The 25,677-nt window shown below is 50.4% G+C and overlaps 1 protein-coding gene across 1 annotated transcript; it reads left to right on the top strand.

Moving 5' to 3' along the window:
- Positions 1-16,670: 16,670 nt before the first annotated feature.
- Positions 16,671-25,095, top strand: LOC125760327 (uncharacterized). The gene is made up of 2 exons (XM_049420241.1): positions 16,671-18,435; positions 24,168-25,095. The coding sequence occupies exons 1-2, from the start codon at positions 16,765-16,767 to the stop codon at positions 24,699-24,701; spliced, it is 2,205 nt and encodes a 734-aa protein (XP_049276198.1). The 5' UTR covers positions 16,671-16,764; the 3' UTR covers positions 24,702-25,095.
- The last annotated feature ends 582 nt before the right edge of the window (positions 25,096-25,677 follow it).

Here is a 25,677-nt window from a genome sequence, read left to right as displayed (position 1 = left end):
GTGCCTTGCTCGTCTAGGAGGTGCTTAATGAGTTTCCATGCCTTGCCGTTCCTGATCTGCCCATCAATTGTTTCACAGAATTCATCCCACTGCTGCTTACATAGGTTGTTGCAGTGCTGTTCGATTTGTTTATTCAGTTCTGCTATTTTCTTCCTTAGTTTACGATTGAGCCTTTGAGTCCGCCATTTCTTAGTGATGGCCTGCTTTGCTTCTATTAGGTGGGCTAGTTTAGAATCCATGGCCTCCACATTAGCGTCAGTGAGAAGCTTTCTGGTGGCTGCCTTGATATCATTCCTGATAGATTCGCACCACTCTTTGAGGCTTGGTTTGGCAGCATTTGGTCCGCTTTGCGTTCTAATTCTGCGAAAGACATCCCAGTCAACAACCTCAAATTCTCGAGTGCGGCCTTTCTCAACCTCCAGCTTAACCTCGAGAACATAGTGATCACTGCCGAAGTTATGACCGGTATTTGTCCATATGGCATGCTCTACGTTCCTGACAAAGGTTAGGTCGGGTGTGGTGTCTCTACAGACTGAATTGCCGATTCTTGTGGGATACCCTTTATCCGTAATCAAGACCATGTCTTGCTCGTCCGCATGATGCCATAGATTTCTGCCTTTGGGGTTTGTCGCAGTATATCCCCAGAGTTCATGAGCAGCGTTGAAGTCCCCTAATATGATTAGGGGCCTAGCTTCAGCGAGTTTAGTAGCTTTTTCGAAAATTATCTTGAACTGTTGCTTGTAGTGCTTCGGGTTACTGTAAATGTTGAGGACGAATAAGCTGTTGCATGTTTGATTTTTGTATGAGACCGGCACTAATACCTCCACCATGAGATACTCTAAGCTCTTGTCCCGAATGCCCAGATCATGAGAGATGTGTGTCAGCTGCTTATTTACGAGCACATATAAGCCTCTACCATACGTTTGGCACTCTATAGCCCTATACCCAGTGAGCGTGACGTAGCCGTACCCAGTTTCTTGGAGTGCAATTATATCCGGCTTAGATTGTAGTGATCTGAGATATTGCTGGAGTGTGGCGCGTTTGTTTTGGTACCCCCCGCAATTCCATTGCCACACTCGAAATTCCCTTTTAGTGTGAGCCATATTGGATATTCGTGTCCCCTGCCTGGGGAATCATGGGGGCTGTGAGGAACGATGGTCCACACTGCGTTCTGTCGTTGCCGGACATAGTCATCATTTCAAGAGTTTTCACTCTTTCGCTAAATGCCTTAAGCCCTTCCCTGGGATCGCTTAATGTATTCTGCATTTGTCCCACACTCATCGTTAACTGTGAGACGCTGTCCATGATCATTTTCATGTTATCTGCAAATGAGGCTAGTGCTTGTTTCATTTCCTCTATGTGCGTTTCAGTATTCTTGAGCTTACTTTCAACAGCTCTGCGCTTGGCCGACATGGCCCCATCACCCGCAGGCGCGGGAACTGGTGTTTCCTTTTGCGTGTTGTTTATGTTCTCGGTCCGCTTGGATTCACTTAAAAGTTTTTTAATTGCTGCTAATTCTGCAAGCACATTCTTGTTCATCTCCCTTAGTTCTTCATTTTCTTTCTTGAGCCTCTCTATTTCCCTACTTTGCTCTGGCGGTGGGTCGCAAAGCATGGCACTTACCGGTTCGGTTTGCGCACCATCGGCCCAGGCAAGTCGTCTGTTGTCGGAAGATTGTCCTCTGGTAGGTGGCGTCTTGTCCGTCATTGCCGATCCCTTGACTTTGTCGGCCCACGTGGAACCACTGCCTCCTTCGGATTTCGGGTTGATCGATGGACTCCGATGGCCAGACCGCACCACGGATTTGGATCTGGATGCACTCCGTCCTCTCGATCTGGATGCACTCCTTCCTCTGGATCGGGAGTGTTTTCGAGACCTGGACCTGCCGCGAGATGCTGCTGTTGGCTTCGAGTCGTCCACTGGAGCTGATGCCGTGGAGTGCAGCTCGGACGAGCGAGGGTTCAGCGGATTGTCGACTTGCTCCTTTTCAACGTTGGCTGCCATTGCTCTTTCACTTCTTCTTCTTCTGACAACGTATGGAATTGTGTAACGCTGGCTGCACATCCTGTCCGCCGTGGGGTGTGGACCACCGCACAGTTCACACCTGGGTTGACACCTGTGTTCCTTAGTCACGTTTATCGCGCCACATCCTCTACACACGGTCTCTTCCGGGGTCGGGCACACGTCAGCTCTGTGACCAAGCCGGCCACAAGCATAACATATATCGATCTTTTTCTTGTAGAGTGAACACTTCACCAGGATCGGGCCGTACCTGACGAAATTTGGAACCTTGTGACCGTCGAAGGCGATGATCACCGTGCCGGTATTCTTAATTCTTTTAGCGGCGAGCGCCAAGGGGTTTCTCGGATTGACAATATTTCTCTCAAGCTCCGCCGGCCCGTCGGCGACGTCAATATTTCTTATCACTCCTTTGCACGTATCGTCTGGTGCAGCCTCGTAGGCGTTGATCTCATAACTGCAACCGCCCAGGTCTATTGATCTTATTCTCACGTACTTCTCAGCATTTTCTCGTTCCGGTGTACTTGCCACCATTATGTTCTGGCTGACGTTCGGGCAGATGATGTCTGACGCCGTCTGGTCCGACCCCAGCCCTGCAGCTTCTATGATGGCTTTGCCTACCTTGGTGGAACCCATCTTGCTAATATTGATGCCGCCTCGTGGTCGTAGGATGATCTTGAAGTGATCCTTAGGCATGTAGGGCATGCGGGAGGCCCTGACGACCCTGTTCTTGACCCGATTGCCGTTCTCAAATGTTCTAGACGCCGCGTCCGTGTTAGGCCCAGCTTCGGCTGAGTCCCCGCTAGCAGCGGATTTGGTCGACATTCGCTTGGAAACTGCTGCTTGCCACCCGTACTCTTCGGTACACTCATCGGGAGATATGCTCTCCCCGTCCATCATTACTTGCATGTCGAACGCGCGTCCACTCGCCCCCGACGAACGCCACTTGGCGCGCGTCCGTGTGGCGTTGACCCGGCTCGACGTAGGCCTACCTCGAGTACGGCTTGGTCGGCACGAAAAAGTCTCGTAAAATGGCGAAAAGTTCACCCACCGTAGAAAATTGATGTGGCCTTGTTCTCCTCGATGTTATGCGTCGATTGATGTAATCCATCCAATGACACACATTGATTAACTGGCGGAAACAGATGTTGAAAGCGGGAGCCGATATTTTCCTTCCACACTGTTCGGCGCCTGCGGCGTCTCCTTCGCCGCAATATGGGTCGAAATGTTCCCAAGTTGTCACAATTTTGTCACAACGTTCCTGCTTCGTTCGTTTCCAGCATTTTAGCAGCGGAGCTGCTTGACCTCTGCGAGGCCCCGACTCGGCTCGACAAGAAACTGTCGTCATCACGAACTGCGCGCGCTCTCTTCGTCCTCTTCTTCCTCGCTCCGCGAACACGTGCGCCCGGCGCGCGCGCTCCTGCTGCGCCGATTTGACAGGCGTGGAATGCATTAAGTCGGATGGGCGAGAGAACGAGTACAGAGAGAGAGAAAAAAGATACAAAGATATAGAAACAAATACAGAGAGAAGTAGATAGAAGGAAACAGGCACAAAAAAAAAGAGACGGAAAAAACGGACAGCAACAGAGAAAGAGAGAGAAACAAACAAAGAGAGAGAAGAGAGATAGAAAGAAAGTGGAAGCGAGAAAGAGAGAGTGAAAAGGAAGAAAGAGAAAAAAAGATAGAAAGAGTGGCAGAAAGAAATGGATAGAGAGAGACAGAAAGAAACAGAGACAAAAAAGAGATAGAAACCCGGCCCGACGTACGAAAACACAACCCCGGGCCCGGCCCGGCCCGGCTTTTTGAAGGTTCGCTGCGAAAACTAAACATCGTTTTCCGGTAATTTGGCATTTTATTGAGCATATCGAATATGATCAAACGACACACGACGAACAGAAACTGTCGTTCAAAACAGCAAGCAGTCCCACGATTCTGGCTTCAACGAAGTGCGGCGCTTTTGCTTTATGTAGCCCGCCGAACTGAAGTTGCGTTCGCTGCTTGCACTCGTCGCCGAAATTGCTAATATCTTTTTTGCCAACCTGGCAAGCTTGTGATATCTCTGCTGCTTGTTTTTCCAGAAGACTAAAACTTCAGATGGACAGGCAGACGATTCCATAGAGAGATAATCGGAGAGCTCCCCTTTTGTTTAATGTAGCGAATGGAGAGGAAAAGCGGTAAAGGGCGGTCGCGGAAAAGGTGCTGTATGCGTGCTGGAAAACAATTCCCGCTCATTTTCTATATTTCGGGCTTGAGTCGGGCTTTGCGCCGGGCCCGAGCCCGGCCCGATAAAACTCCAAGTAGCCCAAGCCCGGCCCGGGCCCGAGGTAGAAATGCGTCGGCCCGCCCGAGCCCGGCCCGCGGGCCAGGTCTGGCTCGGGCTTTCGGGCTACCCGGAGCCCGTGCGCACCTCTAGTCGCTGTCTCTTTGCAGAAAACGGAGCGCCCGCTTGACGCGGTCACCGCGACTGAGACCCCTGAGCCGGCTTCTTGCGTGAAAGGTCGTCAGTGGCCGAGTGCAAACTACGTGAAATGATTTGCTACAGTAGATTGCCTGTATAACCAAACGGAGCATAAGAGAAAGAAGCATCGAACGGAAAGAAGCCACGGGTTCGCGGCGACCGACGGTACACTTCTGCACGTATGAGCGTCTGCATGCGTGTTCGTACTGATGGTTTCGCTTTCGCCACGAGCGTGTTTTGGCGCCGTGCTGTGAACTTTAGGCCGCAGGATATGAGAATTTGTGAGTGCATGCACAAACAGCTATTGTTGCGCGGACGCTATCAGAGCAGTTCAAGAACAATTTCGTTACAACTACGACTTCGGCGCGCCTAGGGCAACTTGTGATGTGCCGTTCCGATGATTCAATATACTTTATTAACACAAAAGTGTTTTATGCCGTGGTCCACCAAGACTTTCATGACGTATTTCCGTGACGGAGGTACGTCAGCAAAATGAATGCCACCTGATAGCAAAGAAAAAAAAACTAAGAAAAAGTTCCGTTGACATGACATATCTCAGTCCACGACGATGGCTGGCGGGCGTTTAGCCCACTGAGCTACCGCAAAACACATTACGGGTCTACATGAACGCGCTTTTTATATTGCCATGGCTGCTCATGTACCTATGGCTGCTCGTGTAGCCATTGCCATGGTGTGAGCAGAAAAAGAAAGGAAAGAGGTTAACACTGATTAAAACAAGACCGGCAATATGTAATGAAACTAACAATTCATGTGCCGTTTGAACAAAAGGATAACTCCAAGAACCCCTGATAGTCATATAAAATCGGCGCCCTAGTCTTATGATTTAGTTATTGAGGATTGGAGGGGTGACTGTCCGTAAGGTTACGTCACCATTCATGATATGCACATATCTCGTCATGGGGCGTGATTTACATTGCAAGCCACTCAACACATTGCAATGGAATGGGGATATCAACTCATACTGCGAAGCGTGAAAATATCAGAGGCTGTGGGTTTTAAATGGGACTTAACTCACAGGCACCTATGGTACCTGTTTTTAAATAAAGAATGCAGACGTTGAGATGACGGAGGCTTTGAATGATAAATGCAAGTGCTGCTTCGTCTGAGCAGGATATGGGCTGCTGGCCTCACGAAAACCATTCCTCTTGTGGCATCGTTCACTCTAAGGCAAAATTACCCCGAACGAGGAGTAACGGAGCCTCCACATTTCCTACACCCAGAAGGTGGAAGAGCGTACCGAGATCCCTGAGGATTGGCGTGGTGCTCTGATAATTCCGCCTCTGCCCCAAAACATGACAAAGGAGACTCACGATGGGCGCCGTACAGCGCGGGCTAAAGCCCTACAGCAACGGTATGGCTCACGCCCGGGAGTCTTCTACACGGACGCATCCGGCCCCCACCGCGGCGGGTGGTACACGGCCGCTGTGGTACACCAAACCGTACCTATTCAAGGGCTCACCTTTCGAGCACCGGACATCACACACGCGGAAGAGGTCGCCATAGCCCTCGCCGCAGCGGACCCCGCATCTCGGATAATTATTACCGATTCGCGGAGGGCGTGCCAAAATCTCACCCGGGGTTGCATCAATGATCGCGCCGCCGAAATTCTTAAGCGATGCTATTATCTAGATCGCCCAAATCCACGCACCGTCATCTGGACTCCGGCTCATACGGGGCTAGCTGGAAACGAGGCTGCAGATGCCTCGGCCCGCGCGCTTAATTACCGGGACCCGCCCGGCCCCCCATCGCCTGATGTTCCAGAACCCAATCCGGCTACCTCTTTCAGAGAAATCACCACTATGTACAAATCGAACAGGCTCCGCTTCCCACCCCCGGCATTGGGCCTGCCCAAGAAGGACGAGCGCTGGCTCCTCCGTCTCTACACCAATACAGTATTGTGCCCCGCGATACTCAAGCACTTCAATCCGGCATTCTCTGGGGAATGCCCGCACTGTGACCATCCGTTCGCGGATACTTTCCACATGGTGTGGGCATGCCCCTCAAACCCGGCGGTCCCGCCACTTCCCTCCCCTTCCCCCCCTACCCGAGAGAGCTGGGAGGCTGCCCTGCTCGATTGCTCGACCCTAGAGGACCAGCGTGCCCTAGTGGCCCGAGCGCGTGCTGCAGCAGAAGCCACAGGGGTCCCGGACTAGGGACTTCTCCTAGATTTTGTAAGGGGCCGGCCCTTAAAGCCGTCCCCAACTCTCTCCTGTCAACTGAGTGAATAAAGTTTACCTACTACTACTAGCCCAATAGGCCCGCAGATGAACGGTTAGACCGTCGTAGGAGCAAGCGGAGAGGGATGCGTGCCGTGTGCAATTCAGTTAGTCTGCAAAGGGATGAACGGCGCGGGAGATGCAGGCCGTGTGCATGGATACGTTCCGTGTGCAAACCGTTGTCAAGGGAGCTAATCGTCCTCCTCGCTCGGGTCAGTCTTTCATCTTGTGTTTGAGCTGGCGTGTTGCCGGTTAAGTCGCGCTCGGAGTTCGCCGATCTAGGACCTACGGCTCGCTGCCTTTGATACAGACGTATCCGTGGATGAGTGTGTCGTGCTGCTTTTACGTTTCGCCACACCCACGAAGTCTGGAGCTGCTCTCGACACGTCGCGACGCCGCGCTGTATATCTCCGGCGCAGTCACGGCACTGCGTCGCGGCTTGGAATGGCGGCCGAGAAGACTGTAGACCTATCGGACTTCAATCTGACTCGGGGCACAAATCGGCGCTGGATTCTTTCACAAGTAAGTGATCGCTTTTTATTCTGCCGTACCGCGTGCGCGAAACTGATCGCGATTATCGGTAACGGACTCGATCGTGTTGTATATCGCGCGCACGAAATGTACCGCGAGGGCCGGCTTGGGCGTGAGCTCTCCTGTGCTTTGTGACCGCCTGGATATTGGCCGCCGTTGTCGTCGCCTGGCCGGATGCTCGCTCACCGATGATTCACCGTGGTGATGAGCTGCAAACTCGCGATATTAGCAATATTAGGCAGAGGCCTCGCCGCTGTTTTGCGACTCGTCCGAAACGCTGTGCGGTAGCAACGAGCTCGATTGTATGCCGCGCGCTTGAAATGCACCGGCATGGGTTGGCGGGTGCTTCAGCTAGCCGACATTAGCTGCGATTCGGAACTCTGCGGAAACTGGTCGCCGTGACCTTCGGCTTCCTCGACGCTCGCTCGTAAGCAGTTCGCCGCCGTTCGAGGCGTCGACCCCGCTTTCGCTCGCTGCACATTACTTGTGCGCGCTCGAAGAATTTGGTGGAAATTGGACGCCGTTATCGTCGGCGTCCCCTTCGCTCGCTCGCTAGCAGCCTGGCGCCTTTCGTGGCGTCGGCTTCGCGTTGCGGCTGACGGGCTTGCTCGAGTTGTACGACGCCGCTCGCAAAAAACTCGCCGGCTCGTTGGGGCACGGTGGTTGGCGGCGCCTCGGCGTGATGGCTGCGGCCGCCGCACTTGAAGTGTTTGTTGCGCTGTGTGGCTTGAAATGCGTCTTTGATGACGTATGACATCATGGTGAAATTATTTACATGCCATATTTTAGACGTGTGTTTTTATTTAAGCATTCGACACTATCAACCACCACATTCTTTTTATGCAGCTTCAAGCAATAGGCGTAACTGGTCCTGCACTATTATTAATAAAAAATTACCTACTCAATAGAAGCCAAGTTGTCAGTCTGTTAGGTCATAAATCTATACTTAAAGTAACAAATATAGGAGCACCTCAATGTTCTATTCTCGGCCCACTTCTTTTCATTATTTACATAAATGATTTGCCATCTTGCCTTACCAGTTCAGAATACTTAATGTATGCAGACGACACAACAATTGTTAACACTGATAAATGCCTCCAATCTCTGACACAGAAGCTAAATGATGACCTTTCAGGCTTGGCTGCTTGGTGTATCCATAATAAATTACAAATAAATCCCACTAAAACGAAATTCGTTGTTTTCCACTCTCACCAACGTGAACATAATTATATCACGCCAATATTTCTAAGTCAATTCGCAATTGAAGCAGACGATGAGGCGACCTTCTTGGGAATTAAACTGGACCGTCATTTGAAATTTCATTCGTATGTTGCATACCTGCGAAAAAAATGGCTTACGCCATACGTGTTCTAATTAAATCCCGCGATATATTTTCCAAACCCACATTACTTTCACTGTACATGCTTTTATTCATTCTCATTAATTACTGTATCACATCTTGGGGCAATATCTACAGCAGTCATCTCATCTCACTTCAAACTATGCAAAATCACTCTATTAGAATACTTACCCACAGTCATTATCGCAGTGATGCTAAAGCACTCCTGCATGCCAACAACATCCTAACAATCGAGAACACTTTCAAATATAATCTAGGAATACTATTTTTCAAGCAAATAATAAATCAGCTTCCTTTGTTTATAATCCCTCCATCAAGTCTAGAGAATACAAACTTGACAAGGTTTGCACAAAATCACAATTTTATCTTACCTATAGTTAATACTAACTATGGCAAACAAACAGCCCACTTCACTGGAATCTATTTCTGGAATACTATACCTTCAGGAATAAAAACCTCGGAATCAATCGGCATATTAAAAAAAGATATGAAAACTTTCCTCTCATCCATTCCATAATCTGGATAGTTTTGGTAACTTCTATTACTCCCGCTCCCTTTCGTGCCTTCTCACAACCTAATGTTAACGCAGCATCGCATCATCATCCTACATTGCTGATATCAGATGTCTCTGTTTAGTTTTCTTTTTCGTAGTTTATTTTTTAACATTTTTCACCATGGTAATTATCTGAAAACTGTTTAGGAGAGTTGAGTTACCTCTATTTTTTATGTTGTCTAATTTCAGTTTTTGTTGCTACTTTCTGCTAATGATTTTCTTCAGTAGAACTCCTTTTTTCTTTTTTACCTGCGATGTATTTTATTACCTGTTTTCTGCACCACTGTTTGCTGCACCAATTAATTGTTTCTATATTCACTACTGTAGGAGGTCCCGATTCAGTCTCTGACTATGGGACCTGCTTCTGTATACACAAATTTTGTAATTGATTCGATAACTAAATAAAACGATTTCTGATTCTGATTTCACCTTGCACATATTTGTCATGTACGTGCGTCTTCATCCCTTCTGTGACGTCTCGCAGAATATTTGCAATATTTTTGTGCTTCGCAGGGGTGAAATTATTTGCGTGCCATGTTTTGGACGTGTTTTTGTTCACATTGCACGTATTTGCACAGTTCGTGCGTCTTCACCCTCGCTGTCACGTGACTAAATATTTGCAATATTATTGTGCTTTGCAGGATGCAGCCGTTGCCCACGACGAGCAGAATGCTGTGTGCCCTGGCGCGTACAACGCCTGCCATCTATCGCTTCCGTTGGAGCAGCTTCACAGAAAGGACTGTACGAGATATGACAACGCGGCTGAACATGTATTGGATATTTTGTAAGGAATTCAATGGAAGAAAGCAGAAACTTCATATGTATAGAAAAAATAAAAATTGGGGGACGCTTAAGCTTCGCCTTTAAGAGTTGAACGCGATAGCAATATCCTGCCCCTAGTGCGCACTTCGAACACTACGAGTGTTTAACAGAATGCGCGCAATAAGGTGTGTGCCTTATGTAATGGGTATGGCCTCAGCGACACCTTGTCGTTCAGCGACTTGTCATCACCTTTGCTTGTTTGTTTTTACTATAATGGAAAGGTCATCTGTCCAATCATGCCATGGTTGATCAGAACGAAGTCGTAGACTGCAAACTAGCTGAAGCCATGCATTTTGTAAATTTGATCGACGATGGTGATAGCCATTGTGCGCCGGCATTGGCGTGAAGTCTATAGGATACGCAAGTAGCGCTGTTCGCGTGGTTCTGACACACATTTACGGCGCAATCAGTCGATGACCTGTTGCATCTCACATGAAGAACTCGCAGACTGGCGCTCCTATAGCGAAATACTCAAGTGCGCACCATGCACTGAGAAACGCCACGGATCGGCATGCAGCGAAACAAGCGCCGCTGTCAACATGAACTTTCTTACCACCAGGGTTGCCACTGACTTTCGAGTAAATGTCGCCAAACGACGAGCAGAAAGTCGCCAAAAGTCGCCATTTTTTTACGAATTTCGCCAAAAAAGTCGCCATTCTAGATATGTGCGGCATATATAGTAATAAGAATTTCCACTGATGTATAGCCCCGTAGAATACAGTGCCATTCAAAGCCCTTAAAGTATATTGACATTTCTCAATGCCAGGTGCATCGCCCCTTCACCATGGGAGTGCTTGATGCACCTGGTTCTCCGACTAGCCGCAAGATGTGCGCGGAGGCGCAAGTATGAAAGGATAAAACGCTCATGATATCCTTCCATCCCTGTCCGCTCGTTTCAAAGGTAGAAGTGTGGTAAACCTTAGGCGAAAGCCGCGAAGGCGTTGTTTGTAGACAGCTTTACATCCCCTCATATGAGAAAAAGGATTAACATGTTTATTGAAAGTAGCAAGACAGAATTCTTACAGGTATCGTTCATTAGTGAGTCTTATGCCTTTCAGTGTGAACTAATATGATACCGGACGCCACTGTCCCTTTCATATATAATCACTTATATCTACCCGCGTCAATCCAGTGCGTTATAATTGAACAGGTAGACATTGTAAAATGTTATATAGCAATTGTTTTCATTGCAAACGCTCACCGAGAAGAGCAGAAAATGCCTGAATTAATCATTTTTTATGGCACGAACACCCGCGTATGCGCCAACCTTCGCTAGACGAGCTCGATTAGGGGATACTGCAGCAGTGAATAAGTCGCCAAACTATTCAGAACAGTTGGAGCTTTGGCGGAACAAATGGCCGGAACACACGACCAACCCGCCATCTAGCCCCTTCAGAAGCGAAACTTTAGCGAAGCTCTGTAGCATCTAGATGAATCTAGATGAATTGAGTTAGAAGCATCTAGATGAATTGAGGAGATACACACGAGTTACAGGACGGACATACAGAACGGCGCGTAATGTGCAGCTCAAAAGCCAGAAAAATACAGAGAATAGTGCCGCTCATTTGTTGGGAAGGCACTGAGCTTAGGATGCATAACTCAGTGGAGACCTAAGCTGAAAATCGCCAAAAATTCGCCATGTCGCCATTCAGAATTTTAGGTCACCACGGGCCTCTCAAATTCGCCAATTTGGCGAAAAGTAGCCACCATTGGCAACCCTGCTTACCACGTAATACACGTAAAATTAAACACCAAGCCTGATAGCCCTAAATAACTAATCAATGTGTACGACTGGGTCAGAATTGGTGATTCACGATCAAATAACAGCTGACTATATAGAGCACTTCGCATGCCTTTATCGCGCAGGCGGCGCGGCACACCGTTCTTGTGAATATAAAATAGCATTTCGGGCTTCATGGTCACTTCCATCGCTAGAATTCATTATTTCCACCTCCTTATTCCACCTTGCGCTCACTGCCGTATTAAAAGGAAGACAGAACAGGCGAAGGAAATGCAGCGCTGTTGCGGCTGATGTAGCAGGCTTAGTTTTAGGGGCGAAGCTCCTTATAGCATCACCTGGTCGGTCGTCGCTCCGTCCGGCGTTCCCCCGCCGTCGCGTCTCCCGTATCATTCAATAGATGGCGCTGTCCCATAGAGATGCCTGCAAACTGCAGTTGGGTGACGATACACTAGATGGCGCTGTCCCATAGAGATGTGTGCAATTATGAAGCACAGAGCTTTATGGGGATACAATAGGTACGAGGTGCTTCGAGGGCTGTGGAAGGGTGTGATGGTCCCGGGGCTTACATTTGGGAACTCAGTGGTGTGCATGAAGTCAGAGGTATACAATCGGGAATGGATGTAAATCAAAGGACGGTGGGCCGCCTCGCGTTGGGCGCTCACGGGAAGACGACAAATGAGGCTAAAGGGTGATATGGGATGGACAGGCTTTGAAGTGAGGGAAGCTCAGAGCAAAATGAGATTCGAAGAGAGGCTGAGGAAAATGAAGAAGAGTAGATGGGCAGAGAAGGTTTTCAGGTATTTGTATAGAAAAAGCGTTGACACGCAGTGGAGAAAAAGAACTAGGAGGCTCACCAGTAAATATACGGCTGGCAGTGCGGGCGATATGGCAACAAGGAGCATTAAGCGGAAGGTCAGAGAGGCGGAGAGGACTTATTGGACGGCAGCGATGGAAAAGAAGGCGGCTCTGAGTAACTACCGAAAGGGAAAAAACGAAATAAGGAGGGAAAGGTTTTATGATAATTCAAGGGGAAGCGCTTTGCTGTTTGAAGCAAGGGCGGGCTGCCTTAGAACGCGTAGTTATAAAGTGAGATTCAGTAACGAAGAAGAACAATGTACATGCTGCGGGGGAACTAAGGAAACGGTGGAACATGTACTGATTGAATGTGGCGATATTCACCCAGTTATACGTGTGGGCACGAGTCTACATGAAGCCTTGGGTTTTAGGGACAACAATGGAAAGCTCAACACGTCCGCGATAGAAATAAGTAAGAGACGGTTAGAGTATTGGTGGCAGTAGAGATAAAGTGCAAAAATAAATAATGGGGAAAAATAGGGTTATTCTGCCTTAAGAGGCAGAGAGATGGACCGTGAATTTATATTTTTTTTGTATAATAACATAGATTTCATCAATGTAGATAAGGTATTAGGCCAACATGAAACAAGAAAGCTTTTTTTTTTTCTTCGAGCCTGGTGGCAGACATGTCACCGCCCCGTTATAAAGGGGACGCTCATAGCATCCATCCATCCATCCTCTCAGATTGGCTGCTGCGCCCGTTATCTCTCATTCTCCTTAATCGTCGCCGTACGTGGAGGAGTGCGCTTGCCGGATCGTGCTGCTTGGCGGACCATGGACGACGAGGAGCGCCGGGTGCGGAAGGCTGCTGCGTCTCGTGCTCGTCGGCAGGATCCCGAGGTGCGAGCTCGAGAGGCTGCCGCCAAGCGAGCGCAGCAGTAATCAAAGCGGCGTATCGCTTTGATTACTGCTGGGCGAAACCACTGAACATTTCACGGTGTAACCATGATTGCTTCAGGAGCTTCGCCCAACCCACGGCCGCTGGATGCTTTTTATCCAGCGGCCGTGGCCCAACCTCTTCAGCATTCACCCGTGGATATGCTGTAATTTTTTTTTTAATGGAGGTGTTAGGGCAGCCGATGCGATCTCGTTCAGAATGTAGCTGCAGTTCCTGGAGCAGGACGTGGAACTCGGAACTTGGAATAGGTCAAAACTCGCCTCCAAAAGGTTTTTTTTTTTTTTTTTTTGTGGGCGATGGCGTCGCGGCACCCCGAAGACGGCTCCGTGGAACCCCGTTTGAGAACTACTGCTTTATTGTATTCAACGATAACAGCACCGAAAGCGTTGCCATGTCACACTTTTACCTTCTATAACTTACATTTTGGCGCAGTGTAGCCCGGGTCACTATTCTTCATGAAGTTTCCTAGCACAAGAGATTGACTACCTAAAAAAAAAAGTTCATGTTCATCTTTGCAGAACCGTGACCTAAAGACGCACTTATTTTTACCACAAACCAGCTCAGAATGGAATCCGCCGCCACAAATAGCAGTCACTGGCACATACCGCTTTAAGAGTCTTTTTTTTAATAACATCTTTAATGTTGCTTCACTGAGCGCTTGAAATGGTATTTTGTTTGTTCTTTTTTTTCTGGCTTCTGTATCTTCTTTTCATTTTGATCCTAAATTTATATTGCTATGCTTATCGTCGTTATGCTTACAGTTATAGTATCGTCATATTCTTCTAGCTGAACATTGTTGTATATGTTTCTCAGTGTTGATGCTCCCTTATTCTTACTGTATCACCTGTATTTTCAAAATGTGTCTCTATACCCCTCCTATCTATAAGCGGGAAACCATGAGAATGAAGTTATTAATTAATTAAATAAATAAATAAATAAATAAATAAATAAATAAATAAATAAATAAATAAATAAATAAATAAATAAATAAATAAATAAATAAAGACCATTCGCTTGAACGTGCGTTCGTGTTTCACTGCTTCGTGCAATACCGCCCCAGTTTCCGTCCAGCCATGAAAAACTGTCGCAAACTTCAGGCACATTTCTGCCCAGCTATATACCTCGCGGCGGCGATCGTATACAGTTACGGTCGTTACAGGGTCAGTAAATAGAAAAATCATGCAACTCATATTAGTACTTCTTTCGTGATGCCAAGAACACATCACTCGTGCCGCGAGAGCACGCCTAAGCCGGCTAACGCGCAAAGAGAATATACACCGGGAGACGCTGCATTGAAAGCCGCGCACGAACTCACTATGCCGTCATTAATTTTGATGGATTCCTACCACAGCCCAGACGATGTATCGAGAAGAGTAAAATTGTGTTCCAAAGGAACCGGGGTGTCAAGGTGACAAATTTCGGGAAGCTTCATTGAGTCAATGCGACCGAATTAATTACGAAAAAGACTGAAACTCATGATGTCATACTGACATTCAGATGCTGAAGTCCCAGCGCGAAACTTTAAAAAAATGAAGGCGATGTTAATTTCAATGGAATTCTCGAAGAATAAGTAGTCAGTCTCAACAGGTTTAGTACTTCCCAATAGTGTTCCTCTAAGTTGTGGCTAGCACCCTTCTTCTCGCATGCAGTTTAGGAGACCCAGCATTGGAACATTCCTTCTCCGGGCCACAGCTCCGAATCGCTTCGTCGTAGCTCTTCCCCGTATACGGGATCTGTTCGATCGGCATCATAGCAGGGCACTCGCCGCGTATGTTACGTAATCGTGTTTACTGCCCTTCTTCGCGCAACATCTAATGGAGTACTGAGACAAACATTTTACATCTTGTATTTTTTGTGGCATTCACTATAGCTATATATAATGACCCACTTATTACGGCTGGAAACCTCGTCTTCTTGAGCGTGTGACGGTTAATTATTTGGAGGCGTTTTTGCCGAACCTAGTCACAGTTTCGGATTCAAGGACCGCGAAGTGTGGGCGGCAGTTTCTTTTCTCTTTTTCTTTTTTCGTAAACACACCTGGCCACGTGATCACACAACACAGTGACGCGCGGCGCGTGGAACCGCAAGCACGCGAGCGCCGCCACTGAAAACTGTATGCGGCAAAGAGCACAGGAGCATGACCGCCAACATAATCGTGACGTACTTGGCTGTTTTGACTGTTTATAATTGGCTGCTCATATTGCAACCAACTTGGTGTCTGTCAGCCGGGACTCGAGCTCACACGGCCGTTGTGTTTATAACGTGCATCGAGTTCACACGGTCGCTGTGTTTACAACGTGCATCGAGTTCACGCGGCCGCTATGTTTACAGCGTACGTGCTTGGAGCCCAAACAGAGACGATGGGCTAAGATCCGGGGAGCGCTGGCTACAGCTCGAATTCACCGAGAGCATTTTCGGCCCCGCACAAGAAACAACAAAAAGTGAGACTGCGAGCCGGGAACGCGCAGCAACGCCTCGCCAGAGGAGGGAGCGATCCGAGACACGAGTGGCGTCGGACGCAACTGAACGAGCTCCAGCACCGAGTCCCGTTTTCTTCCTTCACTTGTAACCCCGTCGATTCACTTGTAATTTCAGTTCAATACAGTTTTCTTCTTAAAATCGAACCTTGTCTTATACCCATCATTTGGTCCCCGCTGACATGGCGCAGTCGACAGGATTCGAATCGACCGAACTGCATGGGGAAGGAGAAACGACGCCACGAGACGGAGCGACGCCACGCCGCACATCGTCATCATACTCGGAAGCGACCATCGTCGAAAGCCTGCTCACGACCCTCGATAGCAGCACGATGGCCGCCGCTACGAAAAAGCAACTCGTCGACGAGCTGAGAGTACGAGGTCTACGATGCTCCGGACGAAAGGACGAGCTCATCGCACGACTCATCCGCGACAACACCACTCGCCAAGCCCTCGAGCCGACGGACTCATCAACGAACGACCAGGCTGCCGACGACGACGACAGGCAGGCGCACCTGGAGACGCTGTCCGCCGACAACGCAAGGCTTCGTGCGGAGCTGAACAGTCTGCGAGCCCAGCTCAACTGCGCGACCACGAGCGAGCAACGAGAGACATCGTACAACGCCAGTCACAACGCTTCATTGCCAACGAAACGGGTGACGACTCCAATCCCATGGGCTGCGTCATTCCGTCCCCGCTGACACAACGATGCCCTGGGGTTCGACGCAGTCATCGCCTCTGAACGACGGCACCAACCAAGACGCGGAACGCCCCGCCGCGCCGACCGTTTCAACGCATGGGGGAGAACCATCCATGGCCCAGATCCTCGCCGCGCTTGTGAATACGCAGGCCCTGCTCGCCAACTCGCTGTCGAGAGGTCCACCGACGACGAGCCCGATCCAGATTCACTCCACAAGCGACACGTCATCCTCAATCCCCACATTCGAAGGGACACCGCAACAAAGTGCCCACGAATGGATTGCGCAAGTGGAGAGAATCGCAGCGCTCGCCCACTGGACGCCATCGCTCACGTTGGTGACGGCAGCGAGCCGCCTGACGGGATCTGCCAAAGATTGGCACAGCGCCTACGGCTCACAGCATGACACCTGGGAGCAATGGAAGGACGCGCTCACTCTCCGATTCAAACGGAAGCTGACAATGCAGGAGTTCCTCGAACTGCAGACGAAGCGACGCCTTCAGAGCCACGAGACCATCGTCGAGTACATGTACTCAAAGAACGCTATTCTGAACAAGGCTCCGTACCGTCTAGCAGAGGAAGAACGAATTTCCCTGATTCTCAGCGGCATCGAGGACGACACATGGGCGAACCCACTGGCAGCGCAACTCTGCGGCACCGTGACTGAACTTATCGACAGAGCGGCTTTGCTTGACGCGAGGCGTCGCACGACCACGTGTGTCGATAACGATGAGAAACCGCCACCGTCGACAACGAGCCGTGGTCAGGGTTCGAGCCAGCGGGTACCAGCCAGCAGCTCTGCCAACTTGCCGACGGCCAACTCGCGCAGCGATTCTTCGGGAACTCCGCGCCCGCGGCCCACCTCTGCTCGTTCGTGCTTCAACTGCGGCGACATCGGTCACCTGTCCCGTGATTGTAGCAAGCCGAAAACGCCAGCAACGATCAGAGCGGACGAGAAACGAGCGAAGAGGGACAACAGCAGCCACGGAACAGGGACTGCATCACCGAGGCAAGCGAACTGTTTTTTGCATTCGACGGGCGGCACTTTACCAATCGTGTCCGGTACTGCTAACAACCGACCCGTCCGCGTATGCATTGACAGTGGCGCCAACATATCCATCATGAGTGCCAACGCCTTGACTGACGACATTCCCACACACGCATGGGTCTCGCGCGAGGACATTGAAGTGCTCAACCGCAGCATACGTCCAACTCTCGCTGCGACGCTTGATGTGACATTGGGCACCACGAATGTGCGACTCGAAGACGTCGTGGTAACGGAACTGCCCAGCGGCATCGACCTGATTCTGGGCTCGGACTGGCGACGGGTCGCCAGCGTTGACGTAACGTTTCACAGGTCAAACGATGTGACCATCGTCCCAGTCGAGACCACCGGAAAATCATCGTCCGAAGTGCCACCCCCGAAACAAGGCACACCACACCGCACCGGGGAAACGCTTATCGCGTCATTCTGCCGGCAATCGAATGAGAGCGTTTCCGAGGACGACGGGTTCGTGCGCCTCAACACGAAATGCCCCGCACCCGACGAAGACTTCATGAGTCTGGTCGGAGACGCCACACGGAGGATAACAAAGGATGCCACCGAAGCAGAGAGGGACGAACTTCGCGCCATTCTGCTAAGGCATCACCAAGCGTTTACCTCCAAAGCTGACACTTTGGGCGTGTGTCCTCACACTGAACACAGCATCGAACTCAGAGACGATATACCCGTATCATCGAGGCCGTATAGGTGCTCACCGGCTGATCGCAAGTTCATACGAGAGCAAGTGAATGATTACCTCAACAAAGGCATCATAAGGCCGAGCGAAAGCGAATACGGCGCTCCGACGATAGTCGTCGACCAACCGCACCATCCGACGACTCCACGAAGAATGGTACACGACTATCGCAAGCTCAACGAGAAAACCATCAACCCTTCTTATCCAATGCCTGTCATGGAGGACGTGGTTGACGACGTCATGCGTGACGGATCAGCTTACTTCACTGTGTTGGACGTGAAGACGGCATTTCCGACGATACGAATGAAGCCAGACGACGTCCACAAGACCGCATTCGTCACTCCAGACGGAAAATACGAATACCTCCGAATGGCATTTGGGTTTTGCAAGGCTCCTCAGTCCATGCAAAGAGTCATGCGACGCACGTTCGACGGCTTACCTAGGACATCCACGTACATGGACGATGTCGGGCAGGGAGCCACGACTGTGAGGGAGGCTTTGGATTTGCTGAACGAAGCACTCAGGAGAGTCGTGATCAACGGCTTGAAGATGGATCTCCGGAAATGCCAGTTGATTCAAGACAAAGTATCTTTCCTGGGTTACGTGATCTTCGCCGAAGGACGAACACTGGACGACTCCAGAGTTGCCGCTGTCGAGAAGTTCGAGCCGCATCGCAACGCAAAGAAGCTGTACTCCTTCCTGCAGTTCGCTAACCACTACCGAAAGTTCATACCAGAATTTGCAAAACTCACGCACAAGCTACGGCACCTTCTGGCGAAGGACGTTCCTTTCGTGTGGACCGACGCTCACCAAGCAATCGTCAACGCCGTGAAACACGCCCTGAAGAACCCGCCGATTTTGGCAAGCTTCCGCCCAGACTGCCCGACCTACGTGCACGTCGACGCTTCGCAGACCGGACTGGGCGCGGTGCTTTCTCAAACTCAAGAAGGAAAGGAGCGAATCATAGAGTACGCCAGCAGATCACTAAACGAGCACGATCGTGGTCTACACTCTAACATGCTCGAGTGCATGGCGCTCCACTGGGCGATCACTGAGAAGTTCTCGGTCTATCTGAAAGGAGGCCCACGTTTCCTTGTGTTCACGGACAACTTCAGTTTGGCGTACCTTGTTCAGAAGGGAACCAGCAACCGCAGATTTGCAAGGTGGACGCTCGACTTAGCAGAGTACACCTTCGACGTCAAGCACAAGCCAGGACGCCAGAACTCTGCTGCCGACGCACTCTCGAGGCAGTCAGAAGTCACAGAAACTATCGACCAGGGCGTTTCGACTCGAGACCTCTGCTGCTACGCAGTAATAGTGGGCAAGCACAGTCGCCTACGCGAGTTTCAGGAGAGGGATACTGAATGCAAAAGATTTCGGGAGGAGGCCAAGAAAGAATCTTCAGATTTCGAGATCGAAAACGGCGTACTGGTGAAGAGGTCTCTCGAGGGAGGACGGGTTCGTGAGAGGGTGATCATTCCCGCTGCCCTCCGAAGCAGTGTTATGACCGTTTTCCACGACAACAACGGCCACCTCGGCGTCGAGAAGACGAGAGACCTGATCCAGCGAAAATACTGGTGGCCATCAATGAGAAAAGACATACGCGATTATGTCGACTCTTGCCACACGTGCCAGACTGTCAACGCCCGCACAACACGAAATGAAGGTTGCCTCAACCCGCGCGATATCCCAACGGAGCCAAACGCGGTGATATCCCTAGATCACATGGGTCCTCTAAACGAGAAGGGAGACCATATCCTCGTGTGTATCGACCACGCCACGAGATACATGGACGCCGTGACCGTACCGAGCACCTCGTCAACGCACTACCTTGACTTCATGACAAACCGGTGGATTCCGCGGTTTGGAGTCCCCAGCGTCATCATTACGGACCAAGCCAAGGGATTCGTGAACAAGAGTGTAGTGTCTCTACGAATCGTCAGATCAAGTCGTGAGACATCCAAAGGTGAAACGTACAGAGCCGGTGTTTAAAAACAAAACGAACTGATTTATTTGCTACACCAAGAAAGAAACGTCCACACAGCTCAAGTGGTTCGCTGGCGACTGATGCTCCGTGCCGACTCCGCTGGGCTCTCCTCCTCGCACCACCAACACACACACACACACAAACAACCACCGACACGTGTGGCATTGTCCCCCCGTTTTACGGCCCATTCAGTGAGACGACCTTTCAGTGCTTCAAGGCCACGCACCCGGGGGCCGTATGCCACACATGTGGCTTTTATCAGTGCTCGGATCTCCGAAGAAAAAAAAACTGTCCGCGACACACTCCCCGCCGCAATGACAAGGTCATTTCCTTCGTTGAGTCGTTAGTTCCAGGTGTCTTCTTCAATGCTTGCTTCGTCAGTGCTACGAGGCGCTCGTAAAACCCGCCCCACCATGGTGCATTGTCGCTGTAAATTGTGCTCGGAATGCCACGTCTTGCTATGAATCTCCTGAAGGCAAGAAGAAATGAGATTGTTGACATGTCGTTTACTAGTTCTAAATGAACCGCTCGGGTTACTACGCAAGTGAACAAGGCGATGTAGCATTTCGCAGCAGATGCCCCCTTAATGAGAAGAGGTCCGGCAAAATATCGACCAGTTACCTCAAAGGGCTGAGCCTCCGTTATTCGGTCTCTCGGCAGAGGAGCGAGTACCTCGTTGGCAGGTAGTGCATGAAAGCGCTGACACGTTACGCATTCTCTCAGGGACTTCTTGACGAGCTGTCGAGCTCCAACCACCCAGTACTTATCTCTAAGTTGCGTCAGAGTGTCGCGAATTCCTCCATGAAGTACCTGGTGATGACAATGTCTAATTAGGAGCTTTGCTACGCTGCTTTCCTTGGGTAGCACGCTTGGGTGTTTGGCCTCATAGCTCATGTTGCTATGTTGCAGTCTTCCGCTGATTCTCAGTACTCCCATTTCGTCAATCTTGAGTGATGTGTTTCTCAGTGGGGAATCTGCAGGAAGCTGCCGTTCTTCTTGAACACTCTTAAACTCCGTTAGTAGCCCCTTTTTCTGTTCGTGACGGACCCAAAACAACTCAGCTCGATTCAATTCAGTTGTCGAGAGGGCTCCGCATTCAAAGTCTTTCCGTGTCGCCATTGAGAGAGTGCTCTCAAAGAATTCTAGCGCGGTACTTGTTGTTTCATTCTCCTCAATGACGTCAATCGATTCTAGCGTCCAGTGCTTGCTGGGCGTGTCGCTTGTCATCTCGATAACCGAAGTGCGCAGCATCACGGTCTGGGTGCAGTGACCGTCGTTATTGCTTCCCTCAACGGGACCTTGCATCGTCCATCCTGCTGCCGTTTCCACTGCTCTGAGCCGTTTCCCTAATTTGACCGTTCGGCCAGTGGTCAGGTCCCATAGGTAATCGGCTCCAATCAGCAAACCAATGTCTTTGGGACCATGGTCGTTGGAATCAGCACATTCATAGCCCAAAGCTTCCAATTTCTCCAATGTTTCTTTTGGTGGTTTGGGAATCGTTTGGTCGCATATGACATCCGTTTCGAGCACTTCAAGTTCCCGCTTCTCACCCCTTTTCGTTTCCAGAAACACCTTTACTTTTCGAAATGGCCGTTCTTCTTGGTGTCCTCCAAAGAAGCCAACACTCAGTCTCTCTTGTCCTACAAGCTCACATCCAAGCTTCTGTGCGGTAAGTGAGGTGATATAGGAGCGCTGGCTACCCCCATCAAACATAACTCGCACGCGAGCATTTGACGACTTTCCGCTACACTGAACCGTTGCTGTTTGCAGCAAAACTGTTTGTTTAGGACCGGTCCCATCATTGGTGACAGCTTCGAGACTGATTTGCGTGTTAGTGACGGCATGGTTAGCATCTGGTGGTCTGGTCGGGTACGATGGGTCACACATGGTCGTTGCATGCTTCCGCTGGCATTTCGCGCATCGCACATTCACACGGCATGCACTCGATAAGTGCCCTCGCCTCGTGCACTTGAAACATCGCCCGGACGATCGCAGAAGCTGTCTTTTCTCTTCGAGTGCTTTTGCGGCATCGCAGTTTGTCGTTGCATGCTCGCTCTTTCCACAAAAGAAGCAGTCCCGCGGTGTCACGTTCTGATGCAACATTGCCGACGATTGGGCAGTTGTGCCATGCATTCTTGAGTTCGATTTTTGCTTCTGACTGGGAATCTCCCTCGAGGGCTGCTTTAAGTCCAAACTCTGAACTGCAGCAAGATTTTGTCGGCTCTCGACTTCTACTTTTAGGAAAGACAGGAGTTTGTTGAAAGTGTTCACTGTACCTCTGTCTCCCTCCGGTGTTGTTGGCTCCGGTCCCTCGGTGGACGAACTCCGCTGATCGTCGAAGGTAGAGTTGGCGTCCGTGGCGCACTTCCTTCCAAAGTCGAGAAGAATGTCCCGAGGCATGGCCCTCTGAACCACAGGTAGCAGCATTGCACCGTAGGTGTGAAGTTTCCTTCCCAGCGACTCAAGTCCGCAGATGTGTGCTGCCAGAGTGTCGTAGAGGCGGCGAAGGCCTCGCACGTCATCCGAAGAGCGCACCGGTTTGATGTCTAGCAGACTCCTCATGTGCTCTTGCATCAGCAGCTCGTTGTTCCCGAAACGCCCTTTGAGAAGTTTTACGGCGTCGCGATAGCATCGAGACGTAGGTGGTACACCCGCAAGAGCAGCAGCAGCATCACCCGTGACTGACGACCTCAGGTAGTGGAATTTGTCAATAAGTGACAGTTCTTCGTTCTTGTCAACCACCTGCTCAAATACTTCCCAAAATGGTTGCCAGTCCGAGCGCCGCCCGCTGAACTTCACAAGCTCAAATTTCGGGAGCTTCACTCTTGTCCTGAATTCCGCCGTCGTCTGTGAAGCGCCGCCATTGCCCGCTGATTCGGCGTTCGTTGGGTGACTCGTAACAGTCATTCGCCGCTGCAGGCGCGCGAGGCAGGCTACGACGCGGTCTTTGTATTCACACGTCTGTTGGAACTCGTTCTCCGCGTCTTCATCTGTCACCAGGGGTTCGATTTCGTCGTTGACAGTGTTCAGTTCGTTATGCCAACTGGTAAGTCTGGTGTGCAGGATTGCGGCTTCATTCTCATCGAGCGCCTGGCCGATTCTCGTAGTCGTTGATGAGTCGCGTAATTTGAGCTCGTATGACCTTTCTCTTCTTTACGAGACGTTCCATCGTTAAGCAAATTCGTTAAACAGTTCGCTCGCCGGAGTAGGTTCACGTCCGTCGTTGCCGAGGCGTTCAAGGCGTGGAGTCGTTGACGGTTGAAAAAACAACACAAAGTCCACGGCGAGAAAGTCCCGGGTTTCGGCACCAAGAGTGTAGTGTCTCTACAAATCGTCAGATCAAGTCGTGAGACATCCAAAGGTGAAACGTACAGAGCCGGTGTTTAAAAACAAAACGAACTGATTTATTTGCTACACCAAGAAAGAAACGTCCACACAGCTCAAGTGGTTCGCTGGCGACTGATGCTCCGTGCCGACTCCGCTGGGCTCTCCTCCTCGCACCACCAACACACACACACACACAAACAACCACCGACACGTGTGGCATTGTCCCCCCGTTTTACGGCCCATTCAGTGAGACGACCTTTCAGTGCTTCAAGGCCACGCACCCGGGGGCCGTATGCCACACATGTGGCTTTTATCAGTGCTCGGATCTCCGAAGAAAAAAAAACTGTCCGCGACAAAGAGAACAAACCAATTCCATCACTGACTGGGAATTGCTCATCAGAACTCCCCGCCGTACTGGCCACAGTCAAACGGACTGATTGAACGAATGGTCGGTACACTGAAGCAGGTGCTACGCAAGATGCTAAACAGCAAGGACAAATGGCAGAAAGAACTACCTCGAGCAACGCTAGCAATCAACGCCACGAAGCATCGTCACAGCGGCCACAGCCCATTTCGACTCATGCACGGCTACGATCCAAAATTGCCAGGGGAGCTCAACCTCGCCTCAGTCGAGGGAGACATCGACGAGTCTCAAAGGCTGCACGACTTGGCAAGGGAACGGGCGGAGACGAGAGAGCAGTTACTGCAGAGTCAGCGCAAAACAACGGTCCGATATGACGAGCAGCGGCGAACTCCGAGGTTCAAATCGGGGGACCTCGTCCTGCTCGAGTTGGGCGCTCGAGGCGCATTAGATCCTCGCTATGAAGGTCCATTCGAGATAACGGCCCTCATTGGAGGAAACAGGGCCGAGATCAAGAGAGTACCCCACGCAGCGGGCAAGATCAACCAAAAAATCGTCAACGTGGAGCAGCTTCGGAGATATAAGGAACCGCTCCTAGAGGTGACGGAACCATCGCCGCCGAACGACACGTGCGCCTGAGGACAGGCGCAATTTTCGGGAGGGCCGTGTCAGCCGGGACTCGAGCTCACACGGCCGTTGTGTTTATAACGTGCATCGAGTTCACACGGTCGCTGTGTTTACAACGTGCATCGAGTTCACGCGGCCGCTATGTTTACAGCGTACGTGCTTGGAGCCCAAACAGAGACGATGGGCTAAGATCCGGGGAGCGCTGGCTACAGCTCGAATTCACCGAGAGCATTTTCGGCCCCGCACAAGAAACAACAAAAAGTGAGACTGCGAGCCGGGAACGCGCAGCAACGCCTCGCCAGAGGAGGGAGCGATCCGAGACACGAGTGGCGTCGGACGCAACTGAACGAGCTCCAGCACCGAGTCCCGTTTTCTTCCTTCACTTGTAACCCCGTCGATTCACTTGTAATTTCAGTTCAATACAGTTTTCTTCTTAAAATCGAACCTTGTCTTATACCCATCATTTGGTCCCCGCTGACATGTCGATGTCGCGAGGTGCGCCATTTCGCGTTTAGCTGCGCGGTGTGCACTTTAAAATTGATTTTCAATACGTTTAGGAGACTACGTATTTGCCGTTGATATCTCACACGTGTGTGTGTCCAGAGAGATCTATCTCAGCTCGCCTTCGAAATGTTGCGCCAGTAATCCTTAATCGAAGAATAACCTGAACGACACGTATCGTTTCAAGTAACCGAAAACGCGCTGCGTCATCATGCAGCGCTATATGGGTTTCGACGTGTGCTGCGCAGTTAATGCGGCTGGCAGTTTTTGTGCGTCCTCTGTTCCCACGAAGCGCGTGACTCCGAGACACGAGTCTGCTTCGCGGAGTCTATCGCGCAGAACGTTCGTTGTACTCCGCCAGTGAACGCGGTTCGTTGTCCTTTCCCAGAACATTACGTCATCTCGGAGGCCGTGCCCACCTTCGAAGTTTTGCCGTACGTGGTTCCCCACTACATGCGGCGAAACATCAACAGCTAGGATTTCTCTT

This window comes from Rhipicephalus sanguineus, chromosome 10, assembly GCF_013339695.2.
Source record: "Rhipicephalus sanguineus isolate Rsan-2018 chromosome 10, BIME_Rsan_1.4, whole genome shotgun sequence".
NCBI classification, from domain to species: domain Eukaryota; kingdom Metazoa; phylum Arthropoda; class Arachnida; order Ixodida; family Ixodidae; genus Rhipicephalus; species Rhipicephalus sanguineus.
The sequence above is the reverse complement of the archived record's forward strand: the minus strand, read 5'-3'. Positions and strand labels throughout refer to the sequence as shown.

Bases quoted from the DNA above. Each gene is read 5' to 3' on its own strand.
- LOC125760327 (XM_049420241.1), top strand. From the start codon at position 16,765: ATGGCCCAGATCCTCGCCGCGCTTGTGAATACGCAGGCCCTGCTCGCC. The intron at 18,436-24,167 runs GTGAATGATTAC...ACACTGAAGCAG, and splicing joins GCAAGTTCATACGAGAGCAA to GTGCTACGCAAGATGCTAAA.